General features: G+C 30.4%; 1 protein-coding gene across 1 annotated transcript in view; it reads left to right on the plus strand.

Moving 5' to 3' along the window:
- LOC105620824 overlaps positions 1-10910 on the plus strand; it is a 22105-nt gene extending 11195 nt beyond the window's left edge. The window contains exons 2-3 of the mRNA XM_012202303.1: positions 9785-9929; positions 10630-10910. Of these exons, the coding sequence (XP_012057693.1) occupies positions 9785-9929; positions 10630-10910 (426 nt within the window). The remainder of the gene's footprint in view (positions 1-9784; positions 9930-10629) is intronic.
- Positions 10911-15477: the final 4567 nt, after the last annotated feature.

Genomic DNA, 15477 nt, shown 5'->3' on the forward strand with positions numbered 1-15477 from the left:
GATCACCTACGACAATCCAACTGAAAAAGAAAGGAGAGAAGACGCAAGCAATCGTATAACTTCGTATAATGTATGCTATACGATGTTATTACGATATAATATATATATTTAAGACAACAAATGTCGAATAAATATATGTTCTACATTAGTATAGACGAATTCTTAAATAAGACTAACCCAATTCATTATTAATTGAAGTATATGAGAAGCTTAAATATTTAGTTATTTTAACTTACATAAATTTTGGAAGAAATATTTTTCAGAAAAAACAACAATTATTTATTGAAAAGTAAAGTTAATATGTTGGGTCAATAACTTATACTTCAATTAATGATAAATTGAGTCAGTCTTACTTAATATATTTATATATTTGATATAAAATTAATAATGGATTCGGTTAATCTTACTCAAAAATTCGTCTATACTAAGAATATAGTAGAATATATACTTATTTGACAAAACATTTGATTGTCTTAAATATATATATAATATTTTAATTTGCTGCAGCAGCCAATCTTTTCTTTCAGTATAACAAAACATGTGTATACGTAAAAAAAATAATATAAGATCATTTATGTCAAACAAGATATATGATTAATGTTTTATTCAATTAAACTTAACTTAATCTACTTATCAAATTGTTCGATGTTGGTTAATGAAAATAATTCAATATTTAGTTGACAGAACTACTATCATTTGGAAGTTTTCAAGAAAAATCAATTAACAGCAAAAATCAGCTAACATCCAAATGAATATACGATGCTGTAGTCAATTAAATAAAATTGAATTATTTTCGTTAACCAACATTGAACAATTTGATAAGTAGACTACGGTTTAATTGAATAAAACATTGTTGCATTAACATGAATAATCTTATATTATTTTTACGTGTACACGTGTTTTGTTATACTGAAAGAAAAGATTGGCTGCTGCAACAAATTAGATGGTAAAATATAGCATGGCATTTTTAATTGGTTGCAATAGTCAATTTTTGGTGCAGCTGATTGGTTGTGTAAGCCTATCCACAATGTCAGTATAGGATTTAGATTGACTATGCAACCAAAAATTGGTTGCTACAGCCAATTAAGAATGCTATGCCATATTCAACCATCTAATTTGCTGCAGCAATCAATCTTTTCTTTCAGTGTATATAATAGATGATATTGATTAAAAGTTGATAAGATCAAAATGTTTATTTATTTACATATTATTTTGTTTTCATATAATCTCTTCAAATATTATTAAACTGTCAGCACAGGCAATTAAAAATGGTTACAGTAGGAGGTATAAGTAACGCTAGTAATGATTCGATCACAAGCATGCGATTAATTCAGCGTAAGTGTATTAGGCTACCGCTCTAGGGATCGTAGGTTCAAATTTTGGCGGCGAAGCGTTTTTCAATAATAATTAATTGTAATTAATAAGACAAGAATTCAATAAATAATAAATTGAAATTGGATTTGTCTCAATGCTATTTAATGGATCATCAAAATGAATTTCTATTTAATCAAATATATTTTCTAAAATCAAATAAACATTTTGTCGGTAATAACTCAATTTAGTCGAGCCAAATTTAAAATCATAGTAATTAAATAAAATATTTTGCTCTTGTTACATTGATATTTATTTGCACGTATTCGATCACAGCATTTTGTTGAGTCAAATTTTTTTTTCGTTGAACAAATTTTTTTTTTTAGTGTACAAACTTCTATAACGTTATTCAAACATTTTTGGTATTAAATTTTCGTATTGGTGAAAATTTATTTAAAAGCATTCGTTTGATGTAATTTAGAATGTTTCTGCCAAAATTTATTTCAGAGGTACAATGTTTTCGGAAGTTCAGCCTTCACCAGATTATAGTATCGTGTATTGACAGCCTTTTATATTATTGCATCGTTCATACATTATTGAGCGAAACATTCCGAAACATTTTAGCTATACAGGATAATTAAAGAAATATATATGGAGCAAAAGGGAGAGTAGTGTCGATAACAAAAAAAGATTTTTGCAGTCTCTAATTTTAATAATTCGATTCACGAAACCGCGTTTTTTTGTCAGATTTTTTCGTTTTGAGTGAAAATTCGACAAATGAGTATATTTTTATTAAGATTTTAGGTAGGCTGGGGTATTACTAATTACCGATATAATAAATTATGTAAAATTTCTTTTTGAATTAAATTTACACATCCATGCGTGACATTTATAATTAAACATGTTGAACTTTTTAGAATAAATAATACACAATAATACATAGCAGAAATCTATTATCTCTCCGCTACAGGTTACAAAGATTTGATTCGATATTTCTTGATGCAAGAAAACATTTCAGCGCCGCATGAAAAAGTTAGCGCATTTATAGATGGAAAACAAGGACGCAGCAAGTCTGAGTGGAGATGACGAATACGCGGCGGGAGGAGATCGACGATGAGCAGCGAAGCGGTTGTAATTAGCAATTCTCTCTCTCTCTTCTCTCTTCTCTCTCTCTCTCTCTCTCTCTCTCTCTCTCTCCATATACCTTGTTTAAAGAAATCTTAAAAAATCAGAAAGTTAGCACGGCTAAAATTAATGATTTGGTATTTTCGTAATAAATTATCGATTTAGTGTGAACTAATCGATTATTTATTTCATTAAAATTATAATAAGTTCAAAGTAATTCCCTTCTACTTTTTTCTGCTGTGTTTTGTTTTTTGAATTTTATTATTCTTTCGATAGTGCGGAATATTTGTATGCATAAATAAAAAGTGAGGGAGAAAGGAGGGAAGGAGAGAGAGAGTGGGGGAGGAAAGAGGAGAGGAGGGAGGGAGGAGGGAAGGGAAGGGAGAACGTTGTATAACAACGAACCGATAATCAAAAAATGACTCAGGATTTTTCTACTTGGATTCTTGTCTTGTATCTCATGATAGGCTCCATATATGTATTTTTAGTTATATCCTGTATAAAAAAAAACAGCTATCAATTAGTAGAGAAACTCAATGGCATGGAAATTGAAAAGAATTATATAATTGTTTCGTTGGATGTTGTGTCGATGTTCATTAATGTGTCTAATGAATTAGCTCTGAACATTATCAAAAAAAGATAGAAATTTATTTTATATCACACTTCTATTCCTTTGAACGAACTCATAATGACTGTTTTTTTAATTTTGAACTCAACATTTCTTACTTTCAATAAGACAATTTATAGACAGATTCGGCATTCATAGGTTTTCTAATTTTATCACTCATTTTAGTTGATATAATTATGCAGGATTTCGAAGAGACTGCACTTGAATATATTGGTGTCAGTTTTCCGTTCCATTTCCGATAGATGATATTATTTTTGCGGCACATAATAATAAGTTACAAGGAATTTTAAAAAAGTTCAATTTATTCCATGAAAGGCTTGATGAAAAATTACAGTTTACGATGGAGATTGGTACTAATAATAACATAAATTATCTTGATGTGACTTTGATTGTAGAAAATGGTTGCATTTCATTTAACTTGTATACAAAACTGACAATTTCTGGCAGATATTAGCTTTTATTCAGATCATCCAATGAAATGTAAAAAAGCTGTTATAGAAGGTTTAATTAATAAAATCATTAACAAAATAACATTATCATATCCAAAATTTCACCATAAGAATCTAAAATTAATATATTAATAATAAGTATTCCCTGAATAATGGGTATCCATTAAATTTTATATACGTAGTAATAAGAAATCACATTAATAAATATTTACATAAGAAAAAGAATAAATTAGAGAAAGGGCAGGTAGATACTGTGATATAAAAAAGTATTTTACCATTTTATATATAAAATTTCTAGGAATCTAAAAAAAAGTAGCCAAGAAACATGGATGTCAGATTGCTTATAAACTGATAAATCCATTAAATAAATTCATAAAAATAGGTAAAAATCTGCTAGAAATAATGAATAGTGTTATGTGATATATAAGATTAATTGTCGAGACTGTGACGCTAGTTATGTAGGACAGACAAAAAGACAGAGTTAAGACAAAAGACTAGAAACAAATGACATTAAAAAATTCACAGAAGCCTTCTCAATGATTTCTAACCATAGACTTCAAATATTGGGTGTGGGAAAAAGTTCGTGGCGTTTTTCCCACTAGATGGCATTAAATGCTCAGCAGTCGGCAACTACTAATCGCATTGGCAATACTAGACGTGCGTTTAAAAAGTGACATTTTAACCTTTGTTTTGAGCCGAAAAAGATTGAAATCGGTGAAGTGAATCAAAAGTTATTTTATTTTGAAAATGGAAATAAATAAGAAAAAAATTCGCTACATTTTGCAGTATCACGATAAAGGCAAGAATGCTGCACAGGCTTGTGAAAAAATTTGTGCTATTTACGGTGAAGGTACTCTATCAAAATCAGCAGCACGGAAATGGTTCGCTCGCTTTCGTGCTGGAAATTTCGATGTGAAAGATGAACCTCGCTCCGATCGACCAATCATTGAAAAGTCCGATGAAATCATGGTAAAAGTCGAGCGTGTGAGCACTGTGGAGATTGTCAGGGAACTAGGCATCGACCACAAAACAGTTTTAAATCATTTACACAAAGCTGGATACAAAAAGAAGCTCGATGTTTGGGTTCCTCACGAGTTGAGTGTTAGGAACGTGATGAACCGAATTAACATTTGTGATACGCTACTGAAACGGAATGAAATTGAGTTATTTCTGAAGAGAATGGTAACTGGTGATGAAAAATGGATCACCTACGACAATCCAACTAGAAAAAGAAAGGAGAGAAGACGCAAGCAATCGCAAAACCTGGATTGACGAGGAAGAAGGTGATGTTGTGTGTGTGTAGTATGGGACTGGAAGGGAATCGTTCTATGAGCTGTTATCGTCCAATCAAACAATTATATTCCGAACTCTGTGAACAACTGCAGAGATTACAACAAGCAATTGAGAGAAAGCGGCCAGAATTAATCAATAGGAGAAGTGTCGTCTTCCATCACGACAACGTTCGACCACACACATTTTTGATGACTTGGCAAAAATTGCGAGAGGCAATGGCTTGTGGGAAGTTTTAATGCATCCACCGTATAGTCCTGATATAGCACCCTCAGACTATCATTTGTTTAGGTCTCTGCAGAATTCTCTTAATGATGTAAAGCTAGCTTCAAAAGAGGCTGTGAAAATCACTTGAAGCAGTTTTTCGATCAGAAACCACAGAAGTTCGATCGATATTGCGATGGAATTATGATTCTGCCCCAAAAATGGCAAAATATTATAGAAAATAATGGAGCATATTTGGTTTAAATAAATTGATTTCAATACTTTAAAAAAAACACTTTAATTTTATTTAAAAATCGCCACGAACTTTTTCCCATACCCATAATTCCCAATAAATCATGAATTTGATTGGGACGGTACAGTAATTTTAGATATAGAAGATTTCTATCATAAAAGGATGATTATTAGAAATGATATTTATTAAAAAACAAAATAATGGATTCAATAAACAAAGCGACGGATAAGTTGCCGGATTCGTATTCTTTCTTTCTTTTCTAATTTCTCTCTTCAGAGGCAATCCTATGTTAGTCTCCTTTGTTCTCTTTCTATCAAGTCAAATATATTTTCGATAACGTTTCCCACTTAATGTTTCTCAGTCGATATATATCTCTTGGAGGTCCTCAACAAATTAATTTATAAATTATATATTATTTGACAACTTCGAATTTTTAACTTTTAAATACGATATAATTTATAGAAATTGGGACTTGTGTGAGACATTAAGATGTCAAATTCAATCATTTTATGCAGAAATCTGGATTGATAGCATAAGATAGGTGTAACCTTATAGGACGAAATAAGAATAAATAAAAAAATAATTAATTAAGAATATAAGAACATCATACAAGTATATGTAAAATTTGTAGCGTAAAATAATATAAAGATAGATATTTTATAATTTTTGTTCTGGTACTGAAGATGATACTAATCTAAGATCGAAATGTTATCGTTATATTATATTATTATTAAATATGAAAATATTTATAATATATATAAATAGACAATTGCACTTCTTGTGTAGGATTTCATGCTCCTTGCATAATTATTTTGACTTGATTGGAAAGCCGATATTATATAGAATTATTATAAAAATATTTCATAAAAGAATATGTTTACACAGATTGACCGGCATTATACCTATATTATATATATATACACATATACTGTGACCGTTATTCGTGAGCAACGGCACAATTTCATCGCGCTCTATTAAATTTCTTAAGTAAAGGAATTTCAGTACGAGATAATTCAATAACCAGACAGATGTTTCACAAATATCAGAAATTTCTTTAAACAAGTTGGGCACGAGAGAGCGTGGAACTTTTTCGCTAATTTTTGCATGCTTTATGCACAATTATAATTCGCGACAGTAACAGGAATGAGTCGATCCAGGTGGGAAAATTGTACGATAATGCATATTGACAATTTTTAATTTGATCCATAATTCAAAATTAATTCAAAAAGAATATACTTATAGCTCATTCAATTTTGAACAAATTAAAACAACGTATTATATATATATTAAAATTGATCAAGAATTAGAACGTTGGCCGAATTTTTCCGTCCACTGCGGTGCGGTGCCTTGAAATTTAAAATTTTTTAAAAATATGTTACGTCCTGCCATCCATATAATAATTTTTTCTACCTTTCATATTCTACGCTGACTTACTTTTGTTAATTAGTTTTGTATCGTTCATTTAAAATATTCTAGTTAAATATTCTAGTTAAATATTTTGCGCGAATATTCCAAGCGAAAACTTATTCGGTTCATAGTATTGCTCTCTATCACGCTGGTACGACATAACATTTGTCTAGCGCGAGCCAATCAAAACATTCGCGAGACGCGTCCCATGTGCCAATGCCTGACGATGAGATTGCGAGAAGAGGCTCGGAGGCGAGGAAATTATTTCCACATACCGAGGTCTCGCATTACTATCCTGCGTAAGAATCTGTAAAAACTAATTTGATTAAAGCGTTACAACTTTTGTAATCCCACGAAATAAACGTCGTTATATCGTACACCAATCGCAACCCGTGTCGCAACCCGTCGTTTGAACTCCCGCATGAGATTTCGACCACTCAAACTAAGAATATTATTTGCGGTCCTGCGACATATTCATTACATTTTTATTTAATTATCATTTTCTTAATCGTTGTAATTATTTTATTCAGCCGAAAATATAATGTAAGCAAACGCGAACTAGTCGCGCTAGTGAGCGTCGATCAATCAAAAATTGAGGAAGGAGCGGCACGGATCAGGGAGAAGGATCTAAAAATTAGTCTAACTAATAATTTCAAAATGTTATTAAATAACAAGAAATTGATTCGATCTTTCAAAATTATATTAAATTTGATATGATCAATATTTCTATGAGAAATACTCAAATTTGTCATGTAGTTCCAATTTCTGAAAAATCGAGCCCTCTCTTCTTCTCGACTCGCCACTAGCGCCTATATAAACGCGACGAAAACCGAATTCCGTGATAATTTTTTATTTAGCTGAATCTCTGTCTGGATTGGAAACTGTCAAAGAGCAGAAAATTTGAAATATCTCATAATGTGATATAATTCTTAAGAAAAAAAAATACGAATGTCTTTTAATACTCTGTTCTTTTAATACTGTTTTTTCTAATATCTCAAGCGGCTGATCGCGCTTGTAGAAGTTGCTCAGTTCTCTCCCTTTCTTGGATCTTTCTCAGAATTGACCGCACTAGAAGCTCTCAATTCTTTCTTTCAGTTATTCTTTATTCAATTCATATTAATTAGTTTTTTTCATTTAAATAATTGCAATTTTAATTCAAACGGTCGCATTGGTAAATAAAAATTGCTTTTCTATAGAATGATAAAGAGAGGTAATCGCGCTGGTAGGCGGATACAGGTCATATCTATACATCAGAGGCTAAAAACCACATGAGTTATAACTCGGAAGTCTCCCGCGTCGTGCAAGGAGTTGATCGTCGAATGCGTTGTGAGGGCCGACGCCACTGTCTCTTGTCGCCGGAACATGCGACCTATGATCGTCTCACATCAGGTCCCTAAGGCCTCTAAAATATCACGGTGACTCTCTCGAGTCATCTCAAACGTCAATAACTGGACAATAACCCGCGTGCCAGCAGGTTACGCTGTTAATAAAGATGTAAATATTTAATTTGTGTTATTCACTTTTCTTTTAACTCACTCTTCTCTCCTTTCCTAGTACGAAATGGTAAAACGGCTTGAATCTATGATAAATTTCCTTATCAAACGCAATTTGCCTGGACCAATTATTGTTCCATTTCTTAAAAGTATCAATTGAATTTAATAAATAATATTCTAAATTTTGAATAAATAATAATTAATTGTGCTCAGACAACCTTATATTGATTTACAAAAATATCAAATTTCGAATATGACAGAATTCAAATAATTAATATTAATTCTCAATATATTTAATTTAATATTCTTAAGAAAGGTTGTAGCATGCGATGCGCCGACATTTGAAATTTCACGCTCGGCCTGAGATTCGCTCCCATTTTGATCATATCTTCTCTACTCTAATAAACAATCCCGTCTCGTTTGAGATACAACTGTTTGAATAAAAAATACATAAGTAATAATAAATTTATTTATTGCATCAAATATTACAATTAACCAAATTTTACAAAATGTTTCGAATTTTAGTCTCATATAATCTCAAAAAGCTCTATAAGTTATGCAAGTTAAATTTCTTATTGAAGCGGTTTAAATAAAGTGCTTTTATTTACATTGGGATACATTTTTTGTATTCGATAACTTGGATAATGAATTGTTTTTTATTTTTGTCGTTAATTTGTCTGTATGAGTAATTAGTTTGATATCTCATCTTTTCGCGGTGTCATTGACAACTCTCAATTTATTAATAACAAGCTGAACTAATAATTTTTATCAGAATTCCACGTAGATACATCGATGTTAAGGAAGACAATGATAGAATATCAATGCAGTATCTAAGTGGAATTTTGATAAAAATTGTCGGCTTACAATTTATAAAAAAAATCTCTGAATGATAGATAAGAAAAGTGTCATCTGACAGTGATGCCAATGGATCTGAAAAAAAATGTCATTAAGTATGCTTAAGAAATTAATTTACAAAAAAATATATAAAGTTATAATAAAAGCAAAAGGAGGATTTTTCATGTGAAAAAATTGTAATCTATGATTGATATTTTATTTATTTTATAATTAAAAAACTAAATTATTGCAAACAATAAAAATCTTATTTTAGACTATACATGTGAGAACACAATCGATAAACTGGAAGCTGGTCAAAGCTGGATCTTTAATGCTTTAAATAATTCAATTATTTAAAGTATTACCATAAAGTATACCATATTTATAGTCATTCGAACTGCACCAAATTGATTTTCCTTATAAATGCAATTAAACTGTAATAATATCAAAATTAAATTAAATTGATAAGCAATTTTTAATAATTCGATGCTCAATCAGGCATATTAGAAAAATGTTAATGTGCTGAAAAACTATAATTAAATTTATTGCGAAAAATATTACCTCGACTGAGAGTTGAACTTTTGTATTCCGTATAAATGTTCTTTAGACCACCGAGACAAATTATTATAGTTGTATTAAACAAAAACTCAAAGAATGTGTTTTTATTTTATATTTAAGAAGGTTTGGAAACTTATGAACAATATAATAGTGTATATATAATATGTATAAGCGCCGGAAGCGGCAATGAAAATAAGCATATTCGTCGCCTGATGAAGATCGTTGCCTACAGATATCCGGGTTGCACGCTGTGGTGGTGTGCCTGTTGTTGGGTGCGGTGGTGCTCGTGGTCGGTCTCGTCCAACTCGTTCCGGGTGCAACGACCACCAACCACAGGTTGGCGTTACTGGTGGCAGGCGCTGCCCTACTTATACTTGGTAAGTCTTTTCTTAGATATGGAAAACCCTTCTTTTGCGTCACATTAGCTTTTATCTTATATATCATAAGATACACGTTTTGCAGAACAAGCGAAAAATCTTTAATTTCAATATAAGCGCCATATCGTGAGTTGATGAAGAAATTGAATATTGCGTTCTCCTCAATGATTTTGTAGAATTATGAAAATATTTCCAGCTTGTTCCACGCATTAATCAATAATAGTCGAGAAATGAAGCAATTGTTTTTACGAATTTACTATGTGCGTATGATTGCAATAATAAATTAATTTACATTAAATCGATTTAGAATTTAGATTTAAGTAGAATATATTTATTTAGAGAAAGAATAGGAGATATATTTTCAATAAACTCGGATTTTCCTGAATTAATTTTCTCTTTAAAACTATCCGTTAGGTGACTGTTAAAGCTGTTCTATAAGAGAGTCATAATCCATAAGCCGTAAGAAATTAAGTAATCATCTATTATTTTTTTCAATTGTGATTGATCAATTTCTTTCTTACGATTTGTGACTCTATTGTAGAATAGGTATAGTAGTCGATTTGCGTCAAATAAAGATTTATAAGTACGCTTAATCGATTGACGTGTTGGTGACACGCATGTGCTCGTCACCACTTGAATCTGCAATTGATGAAATTCCAATGTAAAAATACGCTTCTAATTATTATTTTTATTGTTTCAGGCTTTATCTTGGCGGGTGTGAGATGTTACGTATTACACTGCGTGCCACTTCCAGTCGAGTCACCGATCGCAACGCCGATTCCGCCGACAACAGGTGAACAGGCGCCCGTTGTACCTAAGGGCACTTTGGATCTCCTAGTAGGCCATCAAAACCAGCCGGAGACAGACGCTCTGATGCAACATCGAGAACATCACCATCACCATCAGCATCACAGCTATCATCATCATAATAACCACAAGAAGAAACGCAGTTCTCAGGGTTCACATTCCGAAGAGGCCTAAAATACAAACGAACGGATGAAGCAGAAAAGGCAGAATGGAATGGAAAGGAGGAAAATGATCGAATTATGGGATTTTGTTCGACGATTTGTGCGAAACGGGATATTGTTCGAATCCAGCGAAGAGAGTTAATATCGAGCGAAAAGGCGAATAAGGGAGAAAAAAAACCAAGTTGGGTGAATTTTTTTGGAAGGGAGAACAATGCCATTCTTTTGTAACATCTTGAAATATATACGAAATTTCCTAAAACGTGGCGCATCCTCGTAGATCCTCCACGATCAATGATGAAAGATGAAAGCCAACCGAAAGAAAATAATGGGCCTGACGTTGAGATAGGAAGTAGTACTGAAGTGAACAGTAAATTATTAATAACACAGATGAACAATCTTGTTATTTCTCTCGAAAAGGAAGCGCCGACGTCTGGGATATTCTGTGTATATCCTGTACATATGCTAATGTGTATATAGATATGAGAGTACAGAATGGTTTTCTAAAAAAAAAGAGACTCATGAAATATGTTTCTTCTTGTAAGCAAAATAGAAATAATTTATTAGAGGTTTTATTTATCAAAGATATAGAACAAAAGATTTATACTATTGGAACGAGATTTTGTCTTTTGACATTTTTTTGTAATAAAGGAAACTGCTAATCAGGTTTTGACGAAATATCGGCGAAATCTTAGTTATGTACATCAGTATCTATATACATATAATATACAACAATATAAACTAATTTACGTTGCAATTGTATATGCCGAGGCAAGTGCACTTTTCTACCTGATGTACTGAGGATTCGATATACCTAATGACATTCTTTTGTCACAAGACTTCTAGTAGAAAGATTTTGTAGAGAAGACGTTTAATCTACCGAGTTAATACAGAGTAGTCTGTTATTAGTCATGTAACTGGGAAGGAATGACGATTTTTACTGTTAAAAACAAAAGAAAAACTGGAACAAAATTTTAAGAGGTTCTTCTTTGATAATTTTGACAATATTGATTTTTTTATTATTATTTTTAAATCTGGATAATATTCAATATAAATTATTTAATCATAGTATAAATAAAATAATTTAACAGTCTGTTTAAAAATAAAGAGAAATATTTCATTTTATTAAGTAGAATATATTTGTATATTTACGCTTCCGTAGTCGCTACGTTTAATTGGAAGTTAACTTATAAATAGTCCTGAAAAAATGTTCATAAAAGCTCACAATATTTTTAAGGACTTTATATTTTTAACTTATTATTTTTATGAACATTTCTGAAAAAATATTTCAAATTTTTTTTATAAGTTTTTTTCACAATTAAGTTATAAAATAAAACATTTTCAAGGTTAGAATTGTGTGAATCTGAATTCACATATATATAAAGAATTTCAGGAAAGATATAAATTTTTTAAGCATTTCTGAAAAGTGTTCCAATTCAGAGAAATGTTCTAAAAAATTATAAAAAATTATACAGAAATTCTGAAATTTGTATAAAAATTATGAAAAATTGTATAAAGGATACTAAGAAAAATTTTCTGAGACATTAATAAATTGATAATATTCTTGAAGTTTCCACGATTTCTATATAAAGATAATGACATTTCCAAGATAGATCTGGACACGGAGGAAATCTGCGAAACGCATAATTTTTATTAATAAATTGACTCGGAAACGCTGATTGATTTTCTAATCTTTCAGTTATATTTTCTCCAGAATACGGAAGTTTCATATACGATTCTATTTTCTGTTATTTATCTGTCTATTTTATGTAGAATTATCTCCTTCCTAGTCGTATCGCTGATGACGCATCACTCTATACAAATTATATTTGGAGATATGATAGCGTCTCGGCGCTAAGACAAGCGCAGCATCATGGCACGAGACACTGCCGTGCTCCTTTTTTGTTTTACGGAATACACATACGGGAAATCAATGGGAGAAAGAATGTAATGTCTATGTGAATGGTCTTGTACTTGCGTCGCTTTATCTTCGATTTTCTGACGAATAATCTCATAGAGATAATACATTTATATAAAATTCAGTTTAGAAGGAGGCTAGTTATGAAAACGAGACGACTGATATAGAAAATGATATAGAGGATCGTGATTATAGAAAAAAAACACATCGATGTCATTACTTTAATAACTTAGCGATAACGTTTTTCCAGCACCCTTCGCGCACCAATTAGCAACCTTGATGTTATTTCTTCCAGAAAGGTCTTACAGCATATTCGATTTACTAATTCGATCCGACTTCAAATCAACTGTTTGTTCTTTTTAGCTGCATTTCTCGCATAGTTTAGCTCTTCTTTTACAGCTAAACAGAATAGATTATTGATTAAGAGTCGAGTCAGTAAATCGAATACGCTATTAGCGAATCGGGAACGGATGGGTAAACTGTTATCTAACAATCTTCGAATGCGTCACAAAGAATGTGCGACACAGGAAAACATGTCTTTTACATAAATACAAAAAAAAATATATGTATATTATCTTTTTACTCGATATATATATTTATAACTAAATGAAACATAAACAAAAGTCTGTGTCTGCGCGCGGAGAAAGCTTTGTTTCATCGTCGAATTCATCAGATCAGATTATTTGTGTTCATTCAGCATTCGGTATATTCAGATGAATAAATCCTTGCTGATATCGAGCTTGCTCTTTTTAACAAAAATTAAAGATTAAAGTATAAGTTGAATGTAAAGGAGTGAGTGACAAAAATATAAAACAAAACTTCTAAGAAGCGTAAATTGGAACAGTAAACATAAAAATAGCATTTACTTCTTAACATTTTGTCTGCTATATCATCTATAGGGGAAAGAAGGTATGAAAGAGATGTTTTTTTTTTCAAAATATGAAAAGAATATTAATTTGATGTTAAACAAATATAATATAAATATAAACAAATATAATATAAAATATAATATAATCGCTTTCTTACTTAAATATATTGATTTATCTATAAGATCCAATTTAATAGAAAAATAATATTTAGCCATTAACAGAAATTTAATCACTATTTTTCATAAACAAGAAATTTAACTCTTTCAAAATAACGTGGTTTGGAAAGAGCCAAGTAATAAATTATATAAACTTTAATACAAATAAAATCAAAACATCATCTTTTAACAAATATTATTTTTAAGAAAATTAATAAATGAGCAAAAAATAGAAATTTTACAAAACAAATAATATTTTGAATTAAAAATATTTATTGTAAAAGAAATGAAAATTTCTTTTATTATCATATGAAGTATGAGTCCAGTCAGTACAATTTGCACTGATACTAGTCTTCATTACATACTATTATAGAATAATCTATTAAATGTGATAGACGATTGAAAAGAGTGAAATATAGAAATTGAGTCGGTAAATACTTACTGTAACTTAATATGGAAGCAACATAACCAAAATGCTGTTTTATAAAACAGAAATACATGAAAATCTATTTATCTACAAATATGCTCCTTGAAGGAGGCTGCATCTGAAGATAATCTTGTGCAGAAGTGTGCTAACAGGATCATATATTGATGCCATGCGATGATATATCGATCAAGCGAATAAAAATGGATTGATCATCAGTACGATTATTTCAAAAAAATATTAACGTATTAAAATTGCTTGAATTGTACTAAAAAAGTTAATTTGTACTGAAAAGAACATTTCTGAGTATGCAATGAAGGCAAAGCAATAATAGAACTGGCTTTTTCATAGCTCTCAATACCGGCTTTTTCATAACATTATGTGTAAAAAATCTAATCATAGAATATCTGATAAACCAAAATAAACAAAGAATTTGTAATTACATTCTTAATTAATGTATATACTATATAGTATTTGATTAAAAAAATACTTTCTCTAAAAGCTAATTGCATATAACTGAAAAAGACTTGGAAATTTAACTCAAGAAAAACTTTTTGTAATGATAATTTTGCATCTTTCATTACTATAACGTCGTTTTGACAATGATTGTCAAATGTTTATGGACGACATAGTTTTAGTACTGTTATCATATGAAAATTTATTATTATTATTTTTAAATTTTTAAAAATAATATTCAATTAGTTGAAATACAAAATGACTATTTCAAAACATGTATCTTTCATGCCCACTCTTCTCTATTTATGTGACGCATAAAATTTGTAAAATTCCTAATTCATTCTTTTGTAAGTGAAGTGTTATTTGTTCCATTAAAAATTTTATTAAATATTTACACATTAAAAAAATAATGTAAAATGTAATTCACACATTAAAAAAATAATGTAAAAAAAAGGACTATGCTCAGTTTGGGCCCCATTTGGGCTGACTGTCACCACGTTGCAATACTCAATTGTACGATAGCCATTTTTGCAAGAGCACTAATATTCTAGAATGTAAATACATTTCAGACATTATTTTAATGTTTTTAATACAATCCGTTTTTAATACAATCTGTTATCGCCGTCACCGTGAAGAAGTGCCCTGGACAGATAAGACTAATGATACATGGTCATAATAACGAACTTTGCATAGTTCTAGCACTCAGGAAATCTCTCCTATAAAGTTGGACTTATGGAATTTTTTATTCTCTTTCAATGTCT

Source organism: Atta cephalotes (assembly GCF_000143395.1).
Source record: "Atta cephalotes unplaced genomic scaffold scaffold00029, whole genome shotgun sequence".
Lineage (NCBI taxonomy): Eukaryota > Metazoa > Arthropoda > Insecta > Hymenoptera > Formicidae > Atta > Atta cephalotes.